This window comes from Carlito syrichta, unplaced genomic scaffold, assembly GCF_000164805.1.
Source record: "Carlito syrichta isolate Samal-C Ts95f unplaced genomic scaffold, Tarsius_syrichta-2.0.1 Scaffold303994, whole genome shotgun sequence".
Classification (NCBI taxonomy): domain Eukaryota; kingdom Metazoa; phylum Chordata; class Mammalia; order Primates; family Tarsiidae; genus Carlito; species Carlito syrichta.
Window position 1 is genome coordinate 209,108 of NW_007248090.1, and position 26,871 is coordinate 235,978.

The 26,871-nt window shown below is 35.7% G+C and overlaps 1 protein-coding gene across 1 annotated transcript in view; it reads left to right on the plus strand.

The window, feature by feature from the left end:
• The window catches only part of EPB41L5 (erythrocyte membrane protein band 4.1 like 5), a 141,084-nt gene that overhangs the window by 39,516 nt on the left and 74,697 nt on the right, over positions 1–26,871 (plus strand). Inside the window, exons 5-16 of the mRNA XM_008059330.1 lie at positions 756–834; positions 1,831–1,875; positions 2,048–2,100; positions 3,767–3,887; positions 4,006–4,093; positions 4,846–4,934; positions 7,670–7,739; positions 13,744–13,913; positions 14,968–15,074; positions 16,885–16,912; positions 24,380–24,422; positions 24,816–24,931. Coding sequence (XP_008057521.1) covers positions 756–834; positions 1,831–1,875; positions 2,048–2,100; positions 3,767–3,887; positions 4,006–4,093; positions 4,846–4,934; positions 7,670–7,739; positions 13,744–13,913; positions 14,968–15,074; positions 16,885–16,912; positions 24,380–24,422; positions 24,816–24,931 — 1,009 coding nt within the window. The remainder of the gene's footprint in view (positions 1–755; positions 835–1,830; positions 1,876–2,047; positions 2,101–3,766; positions 3,888–4,005; positions 4,094–4,845; positions 4,935–7,669; positions 7,740–13,743; positions 13,914–14,967; positions 15,075–16,884; positions 16,913–24,379; positions 24,423–24,815; positions 24,932–26,871) is intronic.

Genomic DNA, 26,871 nt, shown 5'->3' on the forward strand with positions numbered 1-26,871 from the left:
TTCCAGCTCCTTGGAAGGCTGAGGTGGAAGGATCGCCAGAGCCCAGCAGGTCGAGGCTGCGGAGGCCAGGAGCGGCCACTGCACTCCAGTCTGGGCGACGGAGTGAGACTCCAACTCAAAAAAAAAAGAATAATGAAATGAAACAATTCATGTAAATTGTATTATTCCTAGCAGTACTTGGGGGGAAATGCAGCGTCCAGTACATTATCCAGCTTGACCTCTGTACTGTAAAAGTTTTCAGGGCACCTTAACACTTGTTTTTACAAAATAATGGGACCACTGAGAATATAGAGATGAGTGAACTAGCTGAAGTGAGTTTGAAAGTGTGTGGGAAGACTCACTACGAGCAATGAATAACATAGACATTCCTTGGTTCTCTCAAGATACACTGCTCAGGAGGTTTTCAGGGCTGTTAGGAGGTTGCACAGTCAAGGCTTTTATTTGATAGATTTGGCCCTGAACTGCTAGAATTAATCTGGCGTGATCTATTCTTGGGATAAGAGATTATTGTGATAGTACTATATGACAGTTGGTACATTTTTTAAAATTTAGAGATCTTTTTGTGTCAGGTTTAAGCCTATGATCCAACCTGAAAAAATGCCATTAAAACTTGTTATCTTTTGTCTCAGTTTTGAGATACTGGCTGAAAATTATTATTATTATTTAAATAATAATGATAATTTAAATAAATTTAAATGATTTAAATAAATAATAATTTTAAAAAATTAACCCCTTCCCCCTTTTTTTAATGACAGTTGGTTCACCCTATTGTCTGCACCTTCGAGTTAAGTTTTATTCCTCAGAACCAAATAATCTTCGCGAAGAACTAACCCGGTAAGAACACTACCTAGAGTTGTACCAAGGGTATTGTAGTTTTGAAAGATTGTCTTTATAATTGTTCCAATCTGTAGACAGCTAATGAAATGGATTCCTGGCACCTGGTAATAATAACTCAGATAATAGAATTTTATTCTAGGACAATGTTTTTTAAGAATATGATTGTTTTTCTTTATCAGTTTTCAAAATGAAGAATCAGTTTGCTAGCATCCTCCAAAGGTTACTAGTGAGCTTTTGTTGTGTTTTGCTTTGTTTTTGATTAGGGTCTTACTCTGTGACCCAGGCTGTAGTACAGTGGCACAGTTATGGCTCACCGCAACCTCTGACTCCTGGGTTCAATTCTTGTACTCAAGTGGTGTTTTTGCCTCAGCCTCCCAAGTAGCTGGGGCTATAGGTGTGAGCCGTCACACCCAGCTAATTTTTTGTAGAGAAACAAGGTCTTGGTATGTTTCCCAGGCTGGTCTCGAATGCCTGGGCTAAAGCAATCTTCCTACCTCATCCTCCCAAAATGCTGGGATTACAGGCATGAGCCACTGCACCTGGCCTGAATTCTTTTTTAAGCATTGCTATCAACTCAGGGATTTTAAACAGGATTGATTTGTTCAATTCATTTCAGTATTATGTTTATTGATGTTCAAAATATATGTCTTTGGCCACTAGGAGTTTATTCAGGTTGGCTCTTGACTTTCTTTTTGCCTCTTTCTCCTGAATAGCTGGGACTACAGGTGTGTGCCACCATGCCCAGCTAATTTTTTTTTAATTTGTTATAGAGACAAGGTCTCACTATGTTGCCTAGGCTGGTCTTAAACTCCTGGCCTCAAGCAGTCCTCTCTCCTTGGCCTCCCAAAGTGCTTACAGAGATTACAGTTGTGAGCCACCGTACCTGGCCAAATAAATACAAAAAAAAAGTAGTCTCAAATTAGAAGGATAAGATTATTTTTTTCACAGTAGATTGTTCTGTTTAGTTAAATTTGTGCCTTTTATTTTTCCTAGGTATTTATTTGTTCTTCAGTTAAAACAAGATATTCTCAGTGGAAAGTGAGTATTAGTTACTTAAGGTAAACCGCCCATTTTCTTGGACGTTAAAAACTTATGTTGAAAATAAATTTATAGTTATGAAAAGTGATTGTCATAATGTATTATTTCCAATTATCTTAAAAAATAAAAGGTATGATATTGACTTGTCCAACAAATTTGTGTTTTGGTTCAGATTAGAATGTCCCTTTGATACAGCAGTGCAGTTGGCAGCTTATAATCTGCAAGGTAAGCAATCCTTATGCTAACTGTTAAAACTGAAGTGGAATTTTGTGTGTATGTGTGTGTGTTTAATTAAAGAATTTCAAAAGATTCAGATCATGGGCAAGAAAAAAGCAATACTGTTTTTGTGTCAACTTGTATCAGTATTCTACTCTGACTTTTAACTCACTTGTGCTTCTTAAAGACATTGTGGTCCAGACAAAAGAGCAATTTATTTAATAATAAAATGAGTATGTTAATATATATAATCTAAGATTTCTGTGAAGTTAAATGACATCATAGCATATCCAGTATGTAGAATAGGTGTTTAATAGAAGAGTGATTGTCATTATCTCAAGGTAGTTCTCATGTATTTTTTTCTCACCCACTGGATTTTTAAAAATCAAAATGGTAATGTTTTAATACAAGTCAGATATTTCTTTAAAGGAAACATTTCAAAAGAATAGAAAATTAGAATTACTGTTTTCTTCTTTCTCTCCAAACCCACAGTTAGTTTAGAGATAACCATAGATGGGTACATTAATGTTTGTGCATTGTCCAGTTCTTTTCCTGCAGCCTCCTTACTTGGTTTTTTAAAAGTTATTTTCAGTTACTTCTTTAGGATTAATAATTTAAAATTCCCAGAAGGCAGGGAATATGTTTTATAGTTATATATGGTGTCATGTTCTGTGTATATTAGTAATTTTCTTTTCTTTTTAGAGACAGAGTCTAGCTTTATTACCCAGGCTGGAATGCAGTGGTATGATCATAGCTCACTGCAGCCTCAAACTCCTGAGCCTGAAGCAATCCTTCTGCCTCAGTCTCTCAAGTAGCTAGGACTCCAGACACGTGCCACTACACCTGGCTAATTATTATTATTATTATTTTTTGTAGAGATGGGAGTTTTCTTTGTAGCTTAGCCTGATCTCGAACTCCTGGTGTCAAGCAATTCTCCCACTTTGGCCTCCCAAAGCACTGAGATTGCTGGCATGAGTCAATGTGCCTGGCCCAGTATTCTTAATAGATATCAGTTGATTGTCTTTGAAGGATTGCTATATTTGAAGGATTGCTGAATTTTTTAATTTACTCACTACGAGGTCAAAGGGTATTTCTCTGTGGATGTCTAGAAAGTGGTTTTCAAAACCTAAGCACCAAGGTGTGCATACATTAAAAGAAAGACATTTAATTAAAAATATACCACCAAAAACAAATATGTGATTTGCGTGTATGAACTAATAAGTAGTAAGTCTGAACTAGATTTTTTTTTGAAATTGGGTATGACAAATTCCTATAGTTTAAGAAAGAATCTTAGCCGGGCTCAGTGGCTCAGCCTGTAATCCCGCGCCTTTGAGAGGCTGAGGTGAGTGGATTGCCTGAGCCTGTGGGTTCGAGACCCGCCTGGGCAGCGAGACCTCATCTCTACAATAAATCAAAAAATTAGCCGGGCATGGTAGCGCTCGCCTGTAGTTCCAGCTACTTGGAAGGCGGAGATGGAGGGATTGCCGGAACCCAACATGGTGAGGCTGCGGTGGCCCTCCAGCCTGGGCGACAGAGTGAGACTCCAACTCAAAAAAAAAAAAAAAGAAAGAATTTTAGCAATTATTATTAATAAAATGAGTTTTTTAGGAAGGATTCAATAGGAAATACTTATTAGTATTTACAAAACATAACTTTTTGGAACTTATGTTTGTAGCTGAACTTGGTGATTATGATCTTGCTGAGCATAGTCCTGAACTTGTCTCTGAGTTCAGGTTCGTGCCCATTCAGACTGAAGAAATGGAGCTGGCTATTTTTGAGAAATGGAAAGAATACAGGTACTTGGCATTTCCACACACTTTCTTCAACATTACTACAGTAGTTATTTCATATTCCTTTTCTTCTGTTTCTATCCTTTGTGTATAGTTTTTAAAATAATTGTATTTTAAATTTCAGAGGTCAGACACCAGCACAAGCTGAAACCAATTATCTGAATAAAGCCAAGTGGCTAGAAATGTATGGGGTTGATATGCATGTAGTTAAGGTAAGCACTGTGTTGTTATGCTTTTTCAAAAATGTGTTCGGTGGGGACTCACAGTGACTGGAGTTTTTCAGTATAGGGGAGGGCATGGAGCATAAGCTAGCCTGGGTACTGAGATTTTGTGGTTAAAGGGTTGAGATAAATGCTGAGTGACTAGAATCTCACGGAAAGGTTCATTATAGAAGGAAGAGAAACAACCAAATTCCTTAAAAAGGAAGCTCAGTCCTTTTAAGCTTTTTTTTTTTTTTAATATTTTTTAAAACTTTGAAGCCATTTCATTTCCTATTATCTTATATTACTTAAGCTGACTAGGCTCTGTTAAAATTAAAATAATTCAGAAAGCAAAGTTGAAAATGTGTAGCTTGAGGACCTTGGTAAGCTAATAGAACAGCTTGTGTAGTGATTTAAATTATTTCTGGTTTAACTGGCAACATTTCCCCAGAAAGGCAGTCTTTTCCAAAATTTATTATTTGAGTGATAAATAGAATACAGGAAGAATCTGGGAAAGACTTTTGTAGTGGGATATAACTACCCGTATTCCTTGAAGACGACATACCTTATAACTATAGTGTTTCAGTGACTAATTATAAATATATATATGTGAATTTTTCTGAGAATTTTATTTTGGATGCTCTAATTATTGAAAATGTCTTGAATATTAATATTAACCTGTATATAATTAATTCAAGGTGGAAATAAAATTGAAAATTGTTTCATGCAAATAAAACTAACACATTTTTTTCTCCTTAAATTAGGCTAGAGATGGGAATGACTATAGTTTGGGACTAACCCCAACAGGAGTCCTTGTTTTTGAAGGGGAGACCAAAATTGGCTTATTTTTTTGGTAAGCAAGAATTATTATCAAAGATACTGTTATTTTTTAATGAATGAAAACAGTTATATAAAGTTAATACAGAAACTAGTTTGGAAATCAGAGTCTTGCATAGCTTGTAAATGACAGTAACTGTCTCTTGTGCTTTTATGCATCTTTTTCCCCCACTTTCTACAGGCAATTTTTAAAACTCTTGTAGCTATATTTTCCATTAACTTCAAGATATGTCAAAATAAATATCTTGATATAAGTATTTTATATTTGTATGTATATTAAATGTTTTCATTTAAAATATAGTCCCTCCTTTCATGTGTTTATATCATAGTTTTTAGTATTTCTTGTTCCACTATCCCTTTTCTTCCTATCATGAAGAAGGAAGGATATTAGTACTTTCACCACTCTTTTTAAGGTGTCCTCTTTCTGTTCCACTTTTTATCATTCATACTTTTCTTTTTTTTTTGGAGTCGGGTGCTTATTCTGTTGTCTTGGCTGGAATGCAGTGGCATGATCATGGCTTACCACAGCCTCCAACTCCTGGGCTCAGGTGATCCTTTCACCTCAGCCTCCCAAGTAGCCACTATGCCTGGTTAATTTTTTGACTTTTTGTAGAGATAAGGTCTCGCTGTGTTGCCCAGGCTGGTGTTGGACTCCTGGGCTCAAGCCATCCTCCTACCTTCATCTGGGATTAGAGGTGAGAGCCACTGCACCTGGCCTATCATCTATACTTTTAAATTGAATTGACGTTTTCATCAAGGATAGATTTTACTTGGATTTCTATAACTATAATTTAGTCCTTCAAGTTTTGTCTGGTGTTCTAAAAGCTGAGAATTGGGGATAGTGTTTACATTATTATGTCTGTGTCAGAACTAGTACAGAGCTTAGGAATGTACTTGTATTATAGATAAGGGCCAAAGATGTCCCCTGTACATTGGCCCCTTTGTTTTTCACTGCTTCACAGTAGGCCAGAACTGTTAGCTGAAAACCCTCTGGTGTGAAATTCAAATTCTTATTCATCCACTTGCTTTGCATATAGCCCGATAAGTATATATTTTTTTCTGCTTTGTGTACCCCATGAAGCTCTACCTCAACATCTGCTGGCCATAGATAGGACAAGCCCTGTAGGTGTAAATGACAGACACACTGTTGCTTTTCTGAGCTCTCCGACTTCCGGCTTGCTGCTGAACGCCGGCCTGGAGACGCTTAAGCGCCTCCTCAGCTTCCTGGGGGTCTCGTTGCCCTCCTCCCCTCCTGGGCGGTGACCTTGCAGCCGCTGCTGCTGCCTGCCTCGGAGCCTCCTGTCAGAACCTCCTCTGTCATGCCACCCTTTCTAAGCACTGCTCAGTGAAGCCTCTTGTGCGATACTGCTTTTTCCTGGTCAGCTCTGAAATCCTTGAACTCACAACTGATACTACATTTCCTTTCTGTATAGCTTGCTGTTTAGAAATTTTCTAGAGTTCTTAGCTTCCTTTATCTCATACACCCACAGATCCCTTTAAATTGCCTACCTTTGTCTTCTCCTCAAGTTTTTTCAGACGATCAAAGGTTGCATCAAGTGGTTCTGGTGCTCTCATTGGAACTGTTTTCTATTCAAGCTGCTGTCCAGCTTTTCTCTTGGACCTTCCCTTTCCTGTTTTCTCAACTGTGATCCTATGTGGTCGTCCCATGTTTCCCTCATTCTTTGCTTCTTCCCTCCTGTTGTGTATCCTCAAGTAACTGCCTAAGAAAAGGGAAGTGAATTATTTGAATCCTTGGATGCCTTAAGTGATTTGTTCTTCTTTTACTCTTCCTTTTTAAAAAAAATTTTTTGGGATGGGGTCTTGCTGTGTTGCCCAGGTTGGTCTCAAACTCCTGGGCTCAAGCGGTCCTTCTGCTTTGGCTTCCCAAAGTGCTGGAATTACAGACATGAACCTTTGCACTTGGCCCACTCTTTCTTGATAATTAGGATGAGGTGGGCTTTTGGGTTGAAAATTATTTCCCTGAAAGAACTGAAGATGGTATTTCATTTATTTTTACATTCAGGTGTTCTGATAGGGACTGTCTGTAGAGACTTCAGTATAACACCTTTAGAGTTGTCTCTTGATGAGTGAGGAAGCGGTGGCATTTATCACTCTCTACCTTGGGTGTTAATTCCTTTTCAGCTTTTAACAACATCCAGGTCGTCCAGTGGGCAGATGGAAGTTGTTTCCAGGCCTGAAAATGCTCTAGACAGAAAGATAAACGAAAGGACCTTTTGTGCCTCTTCCCAGAATTGTTTTCAGAATTAAATGGGTTAATACTTGTAAAGCACTTAGAACGGTGCATGGCACTCAGTAGTTGTTATGTAAGCGGTACCCAGTTCATTGCTGGCTCCTCCCCTCTTCCTGCAGTTATTTATATTGCTTTAGTAAAGCTCGCTGAAACCATTTTACCTAGGCCTAAAGAACTTTTTACACTATAGTTGGGGCCTATGAAGCATATCCATTTCTTCAGTTTCTTTTTTCCTTAATACTTTTTACTCTCATAAGTATGCAGCCTTGATTTTGTCAAAGATAGGCTTTTGAAACATGTACTGTGGTTTTTCTGTTATCCTGTCTTTTTCTACAGAGGGTTTTTTAATGGGCAATGCAAATTACATTTACCCTCTTATCAATTTTCAATTCAGAAGTTAGATGGTTAAATGTGATTGAAGTAAAAACAGAAATTTTTAAAAAATACATATTTAGAGGACATTTATTTGTAATTTGCCTGTTGTTCTCATATCATTATAGGCCCAAGATAACCAGATTGGATTTTAAAAAGAATAAGTTAACCTTGGTGGTTGTAGAAGATGATGATCAGGTAAGAATTAATTTGTATTGCATTGCTTATCTAATAATGACTGTGTTATGTGGTAACTAAGTCTCTGAAAGGCGAAGTGTACCTCACTGTTTTAAACAGCCAGAACAGAACAGAAACTTAGTATAATTAATGTTTTATATAATTTCTTGACTTGGGTCATGCCATCCTAAAAATATGATTTTCTGCCCTTAAGATTAAAGATAATATAAAAGTCTATTCTTTCTTCATTGATAATATATCTGAGGTGTATAACAAATTACAGTGAAGTGACTTTATTTTATTTTTTGAGTTGGAGTCTCATTCCGTTGCCCAGGCTGGAGTGCTGTGTCACACTCACAGCTACTCCAGCGTCGACCTGCTGGGCTCCAGCGATCCCTCTGCCTCAGCCTTCTGAGTAGCCAGAACTACAGGTGCAAACTACCACACCTGGCTAATTTTTTATTTATTGTAGAGATGAGGTCTTGCTAAGTTACCTGGGCTGGTCTCAAACCCGCAGGCTCAAGCAATCCACTTGCCTCGGCCTACCAAAGTACTGGGATTAGGGGCTGAGCCACTGGGCACAGCCATGACTTTATTTCTTTAGTAACTGATCAAAAAGTTTAGTCAAAAAGATATACCTAATAATATATTAAACAAAACCTTTTGAACTAAGGGTTACCTTTTTATCAGTTATGATATAGTTCCGAATTGATACACAGGTGAATCCTTCTTAGATGTGTTGTGCTCAGTGAAAGAAGCCAGATTTTAAAAGTTATGTACTGAATTATTCCATTTATTATATGACATTCTGGAAAAGGCAAAACCAGTTTTACTAAATGCAAATTAATACATTTTAACACATACATACAGATAGTTATAGATAAAAGCAGACTGGGCAAAATGTTAGCAGTTATATCTAGATAGTATGTATGTGGGTATGCAACTTTTCTGTATAATTAAACATTGTATAATAAAATGCTGGCAAAATGTTTTAGAAATCTAGTTCTTTGATTTTTTTTTTCTTTCCTAGGTAATTACACTTCCCTCATTTAAAAAATGTTTCCTATGTAGGCCAAGTATGGTGGCACATGCCTGTAATCCCAGTACTTTGGGAGGCTGAGGCAGGAGGATGGCTTGAGTCCAGGAGTTTGAGACCAGCCTAGGCAACATAGTGAGGGCTCATGTCTACAAAAAAAAGAAAAATTGGCTGGGCAGAGTGGTGTGTGCTTGTAGTCATAGCTACTGATGCTCAGGTGGAAGGATCTCCTGGACTGAGGAGATAAGGCTGTAGTGAGCCGCAATTGTGCCACTACTTTCAACCTGGCCAACGGAGTGAGACTCTGTCTCAAATAAATAAATAAATAAAGTTACTTATGTTTCTCTTCTAGCTTGGATCATATGAAAGCATATTTTTATGGCTATAGTTTATTTATAATTTGTAATCATATTTTTCTCCTCGTTACTACTACTTGTAATAATACTGCATTTTGGTAGTACCAGTGTGAAGTATGAGAAGCAGTAGGTGAAGAAAAAGTATGTGAGTTTGGCTGAAACGTCAGTATTGGATTTTTATCTTTTAACTAACTTTTTTTTTTAATGTTTATTTTTTCTGGCTCTTGTTTTAAATTTGACCTTCTTTTAATATGTATAGATGTTAACATTTGGTCATTTGTTTATTAATTTATTTCTTTTGGACATTTTCTGTTCATGTTCTTTCATTTTTGGTGGTTTTTCTTGGGTCGCAGTCTCACTCTGTTGCCCAAGTTGGAGTGCAGTGTCATGCTCATGGCCACCGCAGCCTTGACCTGCTGGGCTCAGGCGATCCTTCCACCTCAGCCTTCCAAGTAGCTGGAACCATAAGCATGTGCCACCATGCTCAGCTAATTTTTTTGATTATTGTAGAAATGAGGTCTCGCCAAGTTGCCCAGACTTGTCTTGAAGCCCTGGGCTCAGGCAGTCCTCCTGCCTCGGCCTCCCAAAGTGCTGGGATCATAGGTATGAGCTACCACGCCCAGCCCATGTTCTTTTTTATTGGTCCCATAAAGGTGCCATGAGAAAATATGAGTGTAAATTCCAATATAAATATTAATAAATAAAAAACTGAGATTAGGTGAGTATTACTCTGCATCATGATTGTAGCCCTCCAGTGATTTGCTGTGGTTGTTTTGGGTTTATGTGGACCTGATCAAATATCATAATTGGGAAAAAGAATGACTTTAGAAATTATTTAAGTAAAGACTCCTGTACAGTCAAATTTTTGTTTTTTTCAAGTTTTTGCCTCTGGATGTTGGTCTGGTCACTTTTCTCTAATATTACCTCTGTTGTTAAATGGTCTTTGTTTATACATGAAGGTTCAGTAGATTTTGCTTAATATCAGTAAAATAAAAGAAACACGTTTATCAGAAGCTTGGTTGTGTCACATTCATTGCCGCTGTATATTGGGTGGGCACTGCTTTACAATTAGTAGGTCTTGCATTGCTTTACAATTAGTAAGTCTACCAGTTTTGACTAAAGTTATTCATAAATGAAATAGAGATACTGTAGTGGTTGTCTTTTTATTTTATCAGGTTAGTAGTCTCAAGGAAATTTTAGTGTAGTTGGAGTGTCCAATAACTAGATAAGCTTTTGTAACAGTGTGGTAAATGGTAAAATCAAAGTACCTAATAAACAAGTCTACAAACGTATGTGGGCATGTATCTTTATGGTACCATTGATAATGTTGACACATTCATACACTAAAATGGTATGAGGCCAAGAAAAATAATTATTGATGTAGGAAGAACGTGAAATACGTAGGATAATATAGTAAGTGAATGGTATAGTAGTATTTTTATGTATGAGTTTTAAAAAACGTGATAGTACTTTTGCAAAAAGAAAAGTTCACATAGATTTCAGACTACTGGAGGTGTTATTGCAGGGTGATTTCAGCTTTGAATAAGTTTGATTTTTTTTTTCTCATTTATATTTTCTGAAATGTTTATTTCTTATGAAGGACAGGGAATGGGAGATCAAAGGGCTCCCAGTACTGATTTGTTAGGTATCATCTTAGATTTGTAGTTTGCTTAGGTTTTAAGCATTTACAAAATTGTCTTTTAATCTTTTGGTGAAGGTATGGTGATCTTAGAGTTTTTATTTTATTTTATTTTTTTCTTTGCTCAAAGATCAAGCATTGCTTTATTCAGTGTAAACTAGAGAAGGAAAGAAAAATAAGTTTTTTTTATCTCTGCCCTCAAGGAGGTCATGGACATTAAGCATCACTGTTAACATAATAGTATGTTTCTGATAATGTGGAAATTGTTCTCCTTGTTTCAGGTTTTAAAAATTACTTATCATGGTTTAGTGTATAAATATCAGCTATGTATTAAATTTTTTTAAAAACCCAAAAGCAGCTCAGTTCAGTTAGCTAATATTTCTGCATAGGTTTTGATACAGTTACTTAATACATTTATTAATTGAAAATATATAAAAAGCTATACAGGGAAAAAACTGTTTCTTCTAGCCACACTTTTTTTTAACATCTTTGAAAAAATGAGGATGCATCTTAATACTAGGAGGTGCCTTAAAATCATTGTTGACTAGGGGACAGTTGCGATATAGTTATCATTGTCTGCATGTGTGGGGACTTGTCATAGCACATTTGGTTGAGTTATTATTTATTGTTGGCACTACGTGTTCAGTTTAATTGCCGTTTAAAATGACTTCAAAAGATGTGACTATGATTCAGCATTCAAAAGTTATTCTCAATTCAGAAAGCATTCAAACAGATCTGTGGTATGTAAATTTGTTAACTTCAGTTATTTTTTTGGCAACTAATTGCTGGCTTGTTCTTATTGTTATATACTATTCCATTTTATAAATAGACCACTATTACTTACCCTTTCAATTGTTGCTGGACATTTGGGTTGTTTCTGATTTTCACTGTTAAAAGAGTGCTTTTCTGAACTCTAAGATATACGTGTATTTAGCTTTTGTAGATACTGCCAAACTGTTTTCCAAAGTATCTAATACAAATTTGCACCCCACTAACAGTGTGTGAAAGTTCCACTAGTTATTGTTTTGTGTTTTTTTGCTAATGTTCGGCATTTTTTAAAATTTTTGCCATTCTAGTGGGTAGTAGAATCTTTTGTCATTTTAATTTGCATTCCCCTGATGACTACCGTGGTTTAGCATTTATTTATGTAACTTATTGGATATTTGCTTATTCTGTTTTATGAAACACCTGTTAAAGTCTTTTGCCCACTTTTCTATTAGCTCATGTGCATTTTATTCATTGAAAAATCTCGGCTAGGCTCGGTGGCTCAGCCTGTAATCCCAAGTGCTTTGGGAGGCCGAGGTGAGTGGACTGCCTGAGCCCGCGGGTTCGAGACCCACCCAGGCAATTTGGCGAGACCTCATCTCTACAGTAAGTCAAAAATTAGCCAGGCATGGTAGCATGTGCCTGTAGTTCTGGCTACTTGAAAGCCTGAGGCAGAAGGATTGCCAAAGCCCAGCAGGTCGAGGCTGCGGTGGCCAGGAGCGTGCCACTGCACTCCAGTCTGGGTGATGGAGTGAGACTCTAACTCAAGAAAAAAAAAAAGGAAAAAACTTTATTCTGAATGCTAGCTCTTTGTTATATACTAATATTGCAAGTATCTTCCACTACCTGGCTTACTTTTGTTTCCCCCACTTTTATCTTTAGTTGACAAATAATAATTGTACATACTTATTGCATGCAGAGTGGTATTTTGATAAATGTATATAGTGTGTAATAATCAGGATAATTAGCATTTCCATGTTGGCTATCTTAATAGTATCTTTAAATAAACCGAAAAGTACAAAAATTATAAAACCAGTAACCATTTTATTCATGATCTAGATTAAACATTTTTTATATTGCTTCAGATTTCTTGTAGAAATAGGTAAATAAAATTATGTATGAGTAAATAATATAGCTAAAATCTAATGCCCTAACTTACCTATCCCTTTTTCCCCATAGCTGGTCACCATTTTTGGAGAGTATTATGCTCATACATATTTTATAACTTTTTCCAAATATAACACATAACACATTGTAGAATTGTTTTAAACATTTACATAAATCATATATATTTGTGGCTTGCCTGTTTTGTCTTTGTATGTGGACTAATGAATTGATCAAATTCATTCATTTAAACCTATTTATGGTATTATATAATAAATAATAACACATTCATTTGTTCATCATTTATTCATTTATTCTATAGTTTTTACATATGCCACTATTTAACTGTTTCTCTTTTTCTTTTCTTTGGACATTTAGGGTTTGGGCCAGTTTTTGCTATTATAAATGAGACTGTGAGGAAAATCTTTGTGTATGACTTTTGGTGTTTAGAACATTATTTTCCCTAATTTAGTTGTTTGTATGAAGGTTCTGGAGCCAGACTGTCTAGGTTCATTTTTGGTTTCCTTTCTTACTGGTTATGTGACCTTGGGCATAATTTCTTTGAGCTTCAGTTTTCTTATCTATGAAATGGGGTGTTAATGTGAAATCTGTAGTGGTTGTGAATGTGACATAATTAGACTTCTGGGTGTGTGCTTATTTGAACAAAAAAAGTGAACATTTTTAAGGCTGTTGATACATGTTGCCAGATCTTCTGTGATCCTTTAAGTGGTAATTATATTATTAAATTATATTTATATATAATTATAAATGCTAAAATTTCCTATATAAATATGACATATATAAATAAATATAACAAATTATAGTTATATCCCAAAAAGCAGCAGGTGAAGTCTCATTTTTTTTACTCCTCTGACAAATGATATCATGTAAATGGAGAGGCCACTCTTAGAAGTAGTTTCATATTGGCTGAGAAAATGCACGACTTGATTTCAGCTCTGCCTTTTTATGTAGATAGAGTGAAACTCACTTTATAAGAGTGAGTTTCATAGCAAATTAGATGCTTTATTGTTTGCTTCTTGATGTTGCTGTGGTTGTATTTGTATCAGAAATAGGAGGCAGGACTGTTTGACCTAATAATCACCTCTCTTTACATTCTTTTTTCAGGGCAAAGAACAGGAGCATACATTTGTTTTTAGACTAGATCATCCAAAAGCCTGCAAACATTTATGGAAGTGTGCTGTGGAGCATCATGCCTTCTTCCGCCTTCGAGGCCCTGTCCAAAAGAGTTCTCATCGATCGGGATTTATTCGACTAGGATCACGATTTAGATATAGGTTAATTTTAATAACTGCTTTTTCTATATCTTTCACTCTTGCATACAGGCCGAAAAATTTAGGTCAACCATCTCCTTTTATAATTGTAATTAAGTCACAGAGAAAGAAAAAGAAAGATTTGGCAAAGTCTTCCCTTGGCCAAAATACAAAAGAGAGAGTGCTCTTGTTATTGGTTGTAATTTCTTGAATAGATGAGAAAACACAGTAATTCTATAATGGATTTTACATCCCTCTTGACATTTACTTTATTTACCAACTCCCAGTTTATATTTATTAAACGGGAGTTGAACTCTCCATCTAACTGCTGGATACCATGTAGAAAAAGGGTATCAGTTGCTCCAAGTGGGATATTAATTTGCATAACACTTGTGGGTCTTTATAATCCTTAAGTTCCATTATCCTTATGGCTGCTTATTTGTTTTCATGAGTTACAAATATCTTAGTTTGCTGGAGAATAGGTTATTGGTTATGAGTTTTCAGCATGTCACGGAAAGCAGTGCAATTTAAAGAACAAACAGATAGTACCAATAATGTAGCAAGTCAGTTGTTGGAATTCATGTAAGAGATCTTCTATTCTGCCTCTATTAAAAGTGAGGAGGCATTTTTTTTTTTAACAGAATTTAAATGAAAATCAAGGAGAGCAGGATGATAGTCTTAAAAACATTTCTGGAAAATTATTCTAAAAAGTGTATCACAATTAGAAAACTAAATGAAAATCTTATTTTAATTACATGCTTTGCTCTGAGGAGTGTGGATGGATTGTAGAGAGGGTTTCCATAAAAGTGTGGGTATTCCAAACTTTATGCTTAGGCGATAAGCTTGCTTAAGAGAACAAAAAACAGTATAATCTTTTGAATAGTTCACAAAAGTCTAAAGAGTGAAAGAATGATATGGTAAAGCGAGACATCAAGACTACTAGTAGTTGATCCTTTAGGATGATGTTCGGGATGATTCTTTTAAGGAGACCCTGAATATAGACTTACTTATGTGTATCTGATTACTGTAAACTTCAATTTTTTTTTTTATTCCTGTTGATATGCCTTATTTATGTTAGTGGGAAAACTGAGTATCAGACCACAAAAACCAATAAAGCAAGAAGGTCAACATCCTTTGAAAGAAGGCCCAGCAAACGATATTCTCGTCGAACTCTACAAATGAAAGGTGAAGTGCAACCCTGTTTCAAAAGACCATTCTTCCTTGACAATTGATTATATGCTGGTGTTGTTTACTTGAGAGACAGTAACCTCTGAATCTTCTTAGGTTTATTCCAGTCATTTTTCCTGGCAGAATCAATTTCATAAGATACACAGTGGAAAAAATTGTCTATATTGTTAGCTGCAGTTAAACTTCATCTTAAACCCAATTTAGGTGATGTCTGAGATTTTGCTTGCATTGACTATGTCAGTGTTTCTGTGGAGCAACAGTTTCTCTTTCTGACTTACAACTTCATAGACATCTCTTATTCTTAGGAATTTTTAAAAACATTGTCATGTGATGGATGAATTTTTTTTTTTTTTTTTTTTTTTTGAGTTGAAGGTCTCGCTCTGTTGCCCATGCTGGAGTGCAGTGGCACCCTCACGGCCACCGCTGCCTCGACCTACTGGGCTCAGACGATCCTCCAGCCTCAAACTTCCAAGTAGCTGGAAAATAGGCATGCACCATCACACCTGGCTAATTTGTTTATTTATTTTTATTTTTTTATTTTTTTTGAGTTGGAGTCTCACTCTGTCGCCCATACTGGAGTGCAGTGGCCGCTCCCGGCCACCGCAGCCTCGACCTGCTGGGCTCCGGCGATCCTTCCTCCTCAGCCTTCCGAGTAGCCGGAATTACAGGCATGTGCTACCACACCCAGCTGATTTTTTTGATTTATTGTAGAGATGAGGTCTCGCTGCCCAGGCGGGTCTTGAACCCGCAGGCTCAGGCAATCCACTCACCTCAGCCTCCCAAAGGCGTGGGATTACAGGCTGAGCCACCGAGCCCGGCTTTGTTTGTTTATTTATTATAGAGATGAGGTCTCGCCAAGTTGCCCAGGCTGGTCTCGAACCCGTGGGCTCAGACAGTCCTCTCACTTCTGCCTCCAAAGTGCTGGGATTATAGGCTTGAGCCACCAAACCTGACCTGATGAATTTTAAGTAAAAATTATTTCATATTATATTACAGTATTGAGGGTTCTGTTAAATATGTTGTTTAAGTTTAATCATCAATATATCATAGGCATTTTCAAATTCATACATATTGATTGCTGTTTAAGATCAGTTATGTAAAAAAATAGAAACAAAGAAAAGTCTAGGCACAGTGCCTCATGCCTTAATCCCAACACTTTGAGAGGCTGAGATGGGAGAATCACTTCAGGCCAGTAGTTGAAGAACATCCTGTGCAACATAGCAAGACCGTGTATTTACCAAAAAATTAAAAAAGATCGGTTATGTAAAAACAAGCATTGTTTACTTTGACAAATAATTTAAAGTTTGTGTTTGGTTTCTAATCTGAATTTGTTAAAATACAAATTGAATTTTGAGTATTTTCTATGTCAGTGTCCTTACCAGAAAACAACTGCCATGATCTGATGTTTCACAGATCTGATTTATATCCATAATTTCTGATGTGGCTCTTAAGTAAATAACACATAAGTATAAATGAAATCTTTCATTTGTGATTATTTGAAACCCTAAATTACTTCTTGTTTTCCACTGATAATGGTTCATGATCAGTTAACGCACTGTGGCAGTGTACAGGTGGTTCTGTTTTAAAGTAAGAGATGTATACATATTTTATTTATTTATTTAAAAAAAGAAATAATTGCCATTATCGACAATTTAAATTAAAAAACCATTTCATGAAGGTTTTCAAATTTATGATTGGAAAACATGACTTAAGGCAATTAGTCAGGATTTTATACTTTGATAAATAGTGCAGCAGTTAATCATGTAAGATGAGACTAATGAGATCTTATCTTTTTTTCTTCTGTCAGCAAGTACAACAAAACCTGAAGAACTCAGGTGAGTAATGTCTTGCAACTTAGGAATTAATGTAGAATGTTTTGGAATTTATGTAGTTGGTATAATTAGTTAAACAAATACTTGTTGAAGACCTGTCAGTGTATCAAGTTGTCCCCAGGCGTTGGGGTTATAGCAGGAAACAAATAAACACATAATGCCTGATAAAATTGGCATGAAGAAAATAAAGCAGTTTCAAGAAGTAAAGAATGGGGTGAGGGTAGATTCATGGTAAGAGTGACATACATTAGACAAGTTACTAAGGATATAAAGATAATAGGTTATTATCCTTATACAGAAGGAACTCAAAGAACAAAGGTTGATTTGCAAATAAGCAATTTTATTCCTGGGATAAATCCTACTTGGTTATGGTGTATAATCTTTATGTTATATGTTGCCAAATTTGGTTTGTCTAGCATATTTGTGGATTTGTATGTCTGTATTCATCAGATTCTGGTCTATACTTTTCTTGTGATGTCTTTGCCTGGTTTTTGGCATCAGGCTGATGCTGACCTCACAGAATAAATTAGTAAATGTTCTCTTCTCTTCTGGTTTTTGGGAGGAGCTCATAAAACATTGATATTAATTTTTATCTTTTTTTTTTTTTGAGTTGGAGTCTCACTCTGTCCCCCAGACTGGAGTGCAGTGGCCGCTCCCGGCCACCGCAGCCTCGACCTGCTGGGCTCCAGCGATCCTTCCGCCTCAGCCTTCCAAGTAGCCAGAATTATAGGCATGCGCTACCTTGCCCGGCTGATTTTTTGATTTATTGTAGAGATGAGGTCTCGCTGCCCAGGCGGGTCTTGAACTCGCGGGCTCAGGCAGTCCACTCACCTCAGCCTCCCAAAGGCGCCGGATTTCAGGCTGAGCCACCGAGTCCGGCGATATTAATTTTTAGATGTATGGTAGAATTTGCCATTACAGTCATTTGGCCTGGACTTTCTCTTTATGTGAAGTATAGAAATTAATCATCTCTTGTTAGTTATCTATTCAGATTTTCTTTTTCATCTTGAGTTATTTTGGCAGTTTGTCTCTTTCTAGAATTTGTCAATTTTATCTCCATTATCTAATTTGTTGGCATATAGTTCATATTTCCTTTTTCTGTGTATTTCTGTAAGGTCAGTACTGATGTCCCCTCATTTCTTTCTGTTTTTAGTAATTTTAGTTTCTTTTTTTTCCTTGGTCAATCTAGCCAAAGGTTTTCCTGGTCTTTTCAAATAGAGCCAGCTTTTTGCTTCATTAGTTTAAAAATTGTTTCTATTTCATTAATTTTTGCTCTAATCTTTTCTTTCTACTTCTTTTAGGTTTAGATTGCTCTTTTTCTAGTATTTTCAGGTGGAAGGTTAGCTTATTTGAGATCTTTTTTAACCATAGTTTATACAGCTATAAATTGCCTTTTAGGCAGTTTTAATTACATTAAATATGTTTTGATATTTTGTGTTTTTATTTTGCTCATCCAAATTATTTTCTGATTTCATTTATAATTTCTTCTTTGATCTGTTGATTAATTAGCAGTGTGTTGCTAAATTTCTTCTTATTTATGGGTATCATACATTTTGTTTTTCTAACTTTATTCCATGCTAGGTAGAGAACATACTTTGTAAGCTTTTGATCTTTTTAAATTTAATGAGACTTGTGTTATGGCCTATTATTTTGTGATTCATACAGGAAAATGGTCCATGTATATACTTAAGAAGAATTCATATTTGCTGGCTTTGAGTGGGTGTTCTATCAGTGTCTGTTAGGTCTAGTTAATTTATAGTGTTGTTTAAATCTTTTCTTTTTTTTATTTTTATTTTTTATGAGTTGGAGTCTCACTCAGTTGCCCAGACTGGAGTGCAGTGGACATTCCCGGCCACCGCAGCCTCTACCTGCTAGGCTCCGGTGATACTTCCGCCTCAGCCTTCCAAGTAGCCGGAACTACAGGTGTGCACTACCACGCCTAGCTAATTTTTTATTTATTGTAGAGATGAGGTCTCGCCAAGTTGCCCAGGCGGGTCTTGAACCCGTGGGCTCAGGCAATTCACTCATCTCGGCCTCCCAAAGCACGGGATTACAGGCTGAGCCACCGAGCCTGGCTAAATCTTTTATTTCATTGTTCATGTTTTACCTAGTTTTATCCATTATTAAGAGGATATTGAAGTGTACAACTATTGTTATTTAATTGTGTATGCCTTCCTTCAGTTCTTTTTTTGTTTCATGTCTGTTAGGGATTTTTAATAGGTACATTTGTCTTTATATTATCCTGATGGACTGTTCTTTTATCATGATAAAATGTTCCTCTTTATCGCAAGTATCTTTTTTTTTTTAATTTTAAAGTCTGTTTTGTCTGATATAAGTATTGCCAGTCCAGTTTTCTTATGGCTGCTTTTTCATGGTATAGCTTTTCATCAAATTTGGGGAAGTTTTTTATGCATTATTTCTTCAGATATTCATTATGCCCTTTCTCCTCTCCTTCTGGAATTTCTATTACAAGTAAGCTGCTACACTTGACAATGTCCCATAGGTCTCTCAGTCTGTTCATTTCTCTTTATTTATTTATTTTTTTAATTCCTCAGATTGAATAATCTCGCTGGACCTATCTTTAGGTTTACTGATTCTTTTGCCTGCTCAAATCTGCTGTGGAGAGCCCTCCTAATTAGTTTTTCATTTTGGTTACTGTATTTTTCAATTCCAGAATGTTTCTCTCTCTCTTTTTTTTCTTTTTTTGTTGGAACTAAATGAGATATATTTTATTTTTTATTTTTTCAGGTGAGTCCAATTTATTTATTCATTCTTTTTTATAAAGATGTGAAGTACAATTCAGGGTTAGGTATACAAACATTGATTATGTAGGTACCCTTGTTGATGAGGTATGCCCCATCTTCCCCTAGCAGTTTCTCTCAGCTGCCAATCCCCTGACAGTTTCTCACATTGTTCAAGGTCCACTTATGAGTGAGAACATGTGGTACTCTGTTCTTTGTTTCTGTGATCACTGAGTATGATCGACTCTAAATCCATCCAACTAGCTGCAAAGTCCATATGTTTGTCCTTCTCTATGGCTGCATAGTATTCCATTGTGTATATGTACCACATTTTTTTTTTTTATTCAGTCCAGCTTCGATGGGCAACACGATTGGTTCCATGTTTTTGCTATTGTGAATAGAGCTGCAGCAAACATACGTGTGCAGGTATCTTTTTTGTAAAATGATTTGAGTTCCTCCGGGTATATTCCCAATAGGGGAATTGCTGGGTCATATGGAAGGTCAATTTCTAATTCTTTCAAGAACTGCCACACTGTCTTCCAAAGAGGTTGCACTAGTTTGCATTCCCACCAGCAGTGTAAAAGCATTCCTTTTTCTCCGCATCCTCGCCAGCATCTGTTGTTGTTTGTTTTATTAATGATCTGCTGTGGAGAATCCCCCTAATTAATTTTTCATTTTGGTTACTGTATTTTTCAACTTTAGAATGTTTTTCTCTCTTTTAAAAAAGTTATAATTTCTATGTAATGATAATCTGGTGAGACATTGTTCTTATACTTTAGTTATGTAATGTGGTTTCCTTAGTTGTTGAGCACATCTAAAGTAGGTGATGTAAAGTGTAGAGGGCTGGGGAACTGTTAGCTCCATCTTTTTGGCTTCACCTGCCAAGAGTAGAGCTGCTACCACACTGATTGGGAAGGAGGAACAGGAGAGCAAGGCTTGGCTCAAATGCCACAGACTTAGCTCTTAATGAGATTTAGTAGATGTTCTTGAATAAATGTTTCTCCACTTGATGTATGTATCCCTTGATAAAAGAACAAAGTCCAGAGACTTTTAATGATTTTTTTAAAATTAATTTTCACCGGTTAAATGTTCATTTTACTGGGGAGAGTATCTGCTTTCGTCTTTAAATCACCATTCTGAAAGTCTTGCTTCTGATGGTTCCATTAATTTTAATAGCGTATATTACAGTGAGACTATAGTCTCTATGCTTATTAACAATGGGTATGTATTAGAGTCTCTTGGAATGCCTGTTTAAGAATCAGATTCATTCCATACCCACAAATCTGATTTGTTTCTGAATTCGTCTATACTCTTATATGACTTAGCAGTGTGCTGCTAAATGATACTTGTGTTGTGGCCTACAGTGTTATGAATCATCTAGGAAAATGGTCTAGCTAGGTATATGACTAGAGCTTCTTTAAACGAAGTTGGTTGTTTGGGTTACTGAGTATAGTCAGCCCCACCTTGAAATGTCCTATTCAGGTGTTTGTTTTTTTTTTCCTTTTTGCTTAGAAAGTTATTAAAGCCACGCTGTGATTTGTGATTTACTACAAAAGCACTCTGCTTTTTGACCAAGGACTCTTCCCCTCAGTTTCTTTAGCTGTCAGTAGGCTATTAAAAGTAAATAAATGAGCAGAGCGGGGAGGAAGTGAGGAATTCCCTCCATCATTAAATTTTAATTAAGTAAAAACAAAATTTTATGCCTTTGCTACTTTTATTTTTCTTGCTTGTCTGAAAGGGAGGCGGGGACAGAGTATTAGAGCTTAAAGTAAGGAGTTGGTGAAGTTAGCAGAAATGTAAACAAAGTATTTAATCAGTGATAATTTAACTTGTCTCACGACCAGTATGACAATAATATAGCTGAAAAATTGGTTTTATTTGTAAAATAAAAAGATCTTCCTTTAAGATGTTCTCTAACATGTTTCTGATTTTAAAAAATAAATTTATTTAGTCTCTTTTTTAGATTTAAGATTAATTTAACTTTAATGGCTAAATGTTAGTGTCTTTTCATTAGTGATACTTTTAGCTCTGGAAAACTCAGCAAATTGGATGCTTAGTATATTTTTAAAAATTTTTTTTAAAGAGAAGACTTTTAGAAATAAAATGTACTGGGGGACCCAATTCTCTTGAAGGTTGTTGAGCACTACTCATCATAGTGCCTGAGAAAACCTGAGCAGGAACTTGGACTCCTGCCCTTCCAGTTCTGTTTGCATGAACAGCTTTGCTCCAGTGAACTATGGAAAACAGTGCCGTTTGAAAAGGCACAACTATTTGACCTAAAAAGCTTGTTGACCTTGTACTCTGCAGTTCTGTAAAATGTCTGTTCAAATAAAAGGTTTCTAAATTGGCTGATGTCAGTCGTTTTCTTTGTAGTGTTTTGTCCCCTAACTACTCTTGAGTCTTTAATAACATAAGGTGTCTTAAGAGGTGACATTTCAATTACTAGTACTTTTTATACAAGTGTAGCAGGCAGTCTTGAAGACAGGAAGGAGAAGAAGAAATGGTAGAGGAAATCAAATAAGTAGATGGGGTATTGGAGCAAAATAGTCAGTTACTGCATGTAGTCCTTTCAATGAGGAAGCTTGGACTAGGTCAGTAATGAGAAGTATTTATTTCATATTCATTCATGGAAGTGAAAGAATATACTTACCAGAAAATAATGCTTTCTATATTTCAAATTACTTGAAAACAGGAAGCTGTGATTCAATTAACATTACTTACTGTGTTTTTTCTTCTGTTTTTCTTACTCATCACCTACCAAAATTATTCCCTGTTAAAGGAAAAGCTTTAGAGAATAACCAAGGCTAGATGAGATTTCATTAGGGTTTAGGATCATTAGGTATTCTGGGAAGAGCAGCATGGTTAGTAAAAAGAAATTGTGTCCGACAGATATAGTCTTTAAAATTGCCTTGGCAGCGGAGCTACATTCAATAGTATTTTTATTTTATTTTATTTCATTTTATTTTATTTTTAGAAAACAGGATTTATTGAGAAGACAGAAAAGTGGGAGGAGACCTGAAAGGGTTGCCCTAAATAGTATTTAGGTATTTTGTTGGCTTAAAAAAAAAATCACTGTTCTTTGTTAATATTCATTAAATCCTTTTAACAATCTCATGCAAATGAGTAACCTAAGGTACAGAGAGCAGAACTAGTGACACAGCTTGCCTTTGAAACCAGGCAGTGGTAAATACACATTCTGGTGACTCAACTTGTAATTGAAATGTAGTTAATAAAAAATAGGATCTAAAGTGAGTTAACTCTTTATCTCCCCTACCCTTTTAGCAAGGCCTCTTCATTCTTAAGTTCTTTCTTAATTGGTAGTTTATGTTTTGCTTTAAAAACAACCCCGCCCCCCGCGGCCAATAAGCTTCTGGATGCTGTATTCAGAGTTTATTTGTGTTTGGGAAGTTTTGCCTTTCCCTTTTACTAGAATGACATCTTGGCTGAGTATAATATCCTGTTGCTGTGGAAAAGTCTGTGCCAACCTGATACTGGCAGTGATTTGCTTTTTGCTTTTAAATTTACTTGAGTACCTGAAGTAGTCTTTCCTTGTCCTTGAGGATGAGTGACTAACAATAAGGGATTGGATTTATTTAATTCTGTGTCTCGTTTTCCTGGAATAGTGTTGTCATTACATCTGTAGATTGTTTTCTCACTTTCAAGGAATTTTTTTTTATAACTTGGAATTTTTTTACATTATTGAATACTTTAGGGATATCTGTTATCCTGTGTTAGAATGCCTAAATTTAGAAAAGGAATTTTTTTTTTTCATTTTGTTGTGGTTATATCTCATTTGGGCTTTTATTCAGTTGAATATTTGTATGGTTTTTTTGTTTGTTTTATTTTTGTTTTTGCCATACCATAGTTTCTATTTGTTTTGTCATATTATAGGTTTAGGGTTTTACGTAAGTATTTTTTTTGTTGAGTGATGGGTACAATCTAAACTAAAGATTTAAAAACATATTTACAAGTCATTTGGGGAGAAAAAGTACACACAGAAGTTTCTAACTTACTAATAAAGCATTTTGAGTTATAGAATGCTGAGTTGTTGCTGACAATGGAAAATCTTAAAAGGGTAGGAATATATGTTGGTATTTGTGTTGCTATCTTTGTTTTGCCATTTTTGACAGATATTTTCCAGTGAATAAACAAGATTAGTGTGAAATATCCCTGTAAAACAATTAAAACATAGGTATATTTACAGAAGGAGTGAGCAGTATTGAGAATTAAAATTATTAAAATATATTCGTGGAAAGAGATGGAAACATCAAATGAGCAGGCTACAGAAAAGCAAGTGTTTGCCTATAAAAAACAGATGTTTTCTGAGCATCTAATATTCTTAGTTTCAGGTACCAGAAGATTATTTTTTACTTTAAACAAAACATTAATGTCTTAAAAATAAATATGCTTTCACTGGGCACATTGGCTCATGCCAGTAATCCAACACTTTGGAAAGCCAAGGTGGGAGGATCGATTACTTGAGATCAGCCTGAGCATCATAGTGAGACTTCATCTCCACAAAAAAATAAAAATAGCTAGGGGTGGTGGCATGTGCCTATAGTCCCAGCTACTCGGAAAGTTGAGGCAGAAGAATCATCTGAGCCCAGGAAGTCGAGGCTGTCGTGTGAGCCATGATTGTGCCACAAAAAGGAAAAAAAGAATCTGTTTTCATTCATGTTTTACAGAGCAACCTATATGACTTTTTAATAGATTTTTTTCCCCATTACAGTGTTCACAATAGTGTTTCAACCCAGAGTAATGGCTCCCAACAGGTAAGACAATATTAAGCTTCTAAAACACTAGAACACTAGTTAATTATGGTAACAGTAGTATTATTAATCAGATTTTCATAGTGTCAAAACCTTACATAAGTGTACATTTTCTTATTTCTTTTAAATGGTTTAATATCTAACTCCTTGTTACTTTATTCTTTAAGGTATTGTAAATGAAACCTTTACTCTATAAAACATTTTCTGTAAATCCATGAAAATGAATAAATTAGTAACATTCAGTTAAATTAAATTACCTATCTCTAAGGGGATATATATAAGACTCAAATGTTGGTTTACACTGTGTTTCTTCATTGTGTGGATAGTATGGTATTTGTTGGTAAAGAGATCTTTTATCTAGGCAAAATAGGTGATTTTTATAATTTTTGTTCAAAGACTCGGGGCTTGAGATCTACTCCACCTATGATTCCTTCCACATCTTCTGGTTCTGTGCTGGTGGAGATAGAGAATCTTCCATGGAGTCCTGAAACGGAGCAGCATGACAGGAAATGGTTTGTTAATTCCTTAAACTGAAATAAAACACTGCTTGCTTAATTATTTTCTAAATTCTAAACCATAATCTTAGATTACTTTAAATATGATTGAAAACAAATTATTCATATTTGTGAGCTGAGAGGAGGCATATATTTGATCAGGCATAATGTGACTGGGCAAAAGGGGATGTGGTTGGAGAAGGGAGTGCACCTGTCTAAGTGAAAAGCATCAGACAGCTGTCCTTGCTTGATTAGTAGGATGTGATTTGGGAACGGTAGAGGGTTTCTTGTTGAAACAGACCTTCTTGCTAGTCAGTAGAACCTCTGCCCAGATCCGTAAGGAAAGTATGTCTATTAACATGCTATTCTACACACCGTGATGATGCTGCTTTTGATGTGTTTTCTTCCTTAAAGACTGAGGATAAAACCATAAGGGAAACGTGGTTAGAGTCCAATAAAGTATGAAATATTCCATTTTATGGAGATTGAGAGATAATCCAAGGACAGGAAAGGTACTCTTCAGATTTTGAGGGTTTTTTCTAGATTAATAGTAAGTACACAAATATGGATACTTTGTGGCTTATTAGGGTTAATTAGTTGAGTTCATTCTTTTCCAAATAAATTTATATAACTTGTTGGGGGTGCTCCTTGCGAATTATCTGAGAGTCATGTTGGGTATATCCTCTGTTCAAGTTTTATGTCTATTTATGAAATGAACTTTGATTACTCATAGGATTTTTCTCTTTTACTCTTAGTTTGTTTAGTACCTGAAATCTCATGAATTTCTGTGGTGATCTCAAGGTTTTGGTCAGCTTTCTATGCAACCAGTTCTTCCTTCATGGTGGTGGGTCAACAGTGGTTGGTGATGATTTTCAGTCTTTTCTATGTAATTTTTTTTTCACTGTCATTTTGGCTTAACTAACTGCAAGGTGCTTTGCTCTTGATGGTTGAACTTATTTTTACTTCAGTTCCAAATAACTTGTGATTAGTTTTTAAGCTTGAGGGGATTCTCCCCCCACCCCTTCAAGTTCCCCTTTTTATTTTCTTCCTACGTGGGTGTGTGGTGAGGGTGCTTTGTGTGTGTGCATCTTGGGCACACACTTAAAAGTGTACGGAGTGAGGCTTCTAAAAGTTGAATTATAGTCTTTATTTTTTAAATTCATTAACAAAAAGTTTCTTCAATTTCTTACTGAAAACACTGCTCCAGTAAGCAGCTATGTTTTATCTCATTGATGTTACCACCAAGTCCTATTGGCAAGGAAAAATAGTAATGAGACTTCAACTATAGAAGAACTGTCTTAATGTATGTTTGCCTTTTATATTAATACAGAATGAGAGTCTGATTAGTTTGCAACCTGTATTGTGACACTAAGTCTTTATTGAGTTTTCCATGTTAATAGGTATATATTTAAATCTATTTAATTTGATCTGTTAGGCAATACTCAGTTTCTTTGATGTATCCTTGAGAAGGAGAGAATATTGAATTTATTAAATTTCAAGAAAAATGAAAAATTTGGAGCTGTGTATTCTCCTTCCTTTATGTGGTTGTGCTGAAACCTTTGCTGAAATGGAGTAAAGCAGTGATTCTTGAAAGCCTAATGAGCCTCAGTGTATGTCAACAAGGGCATGGAACTGAATATAGGAGCTAATGGATTCTCCAGGCTTAATTTAAAATGCATCCTACATTTCATTCTTTGTTTCTGCATGCTTTGATTCTTATTAATACTTTTTAAAGAATATAAAGCAGTCCTCCTTTAGAAAGTGATAAGTTGTTAATTCGGAATGCTTCCTACGTTTGAGGTATTGGCAGAATAATGGACCATTCTATTTCTAGCAATAACTTTTAACCAATTTAATCTAAACCTACTCCCTGTTCATATCTTCAGCTTTTTGTTGCTGGTATCTTTTTTTTTTTGAGTTGGAGTCTCACTCTGTCGCCCAGACTGGAGTGCAGTGGC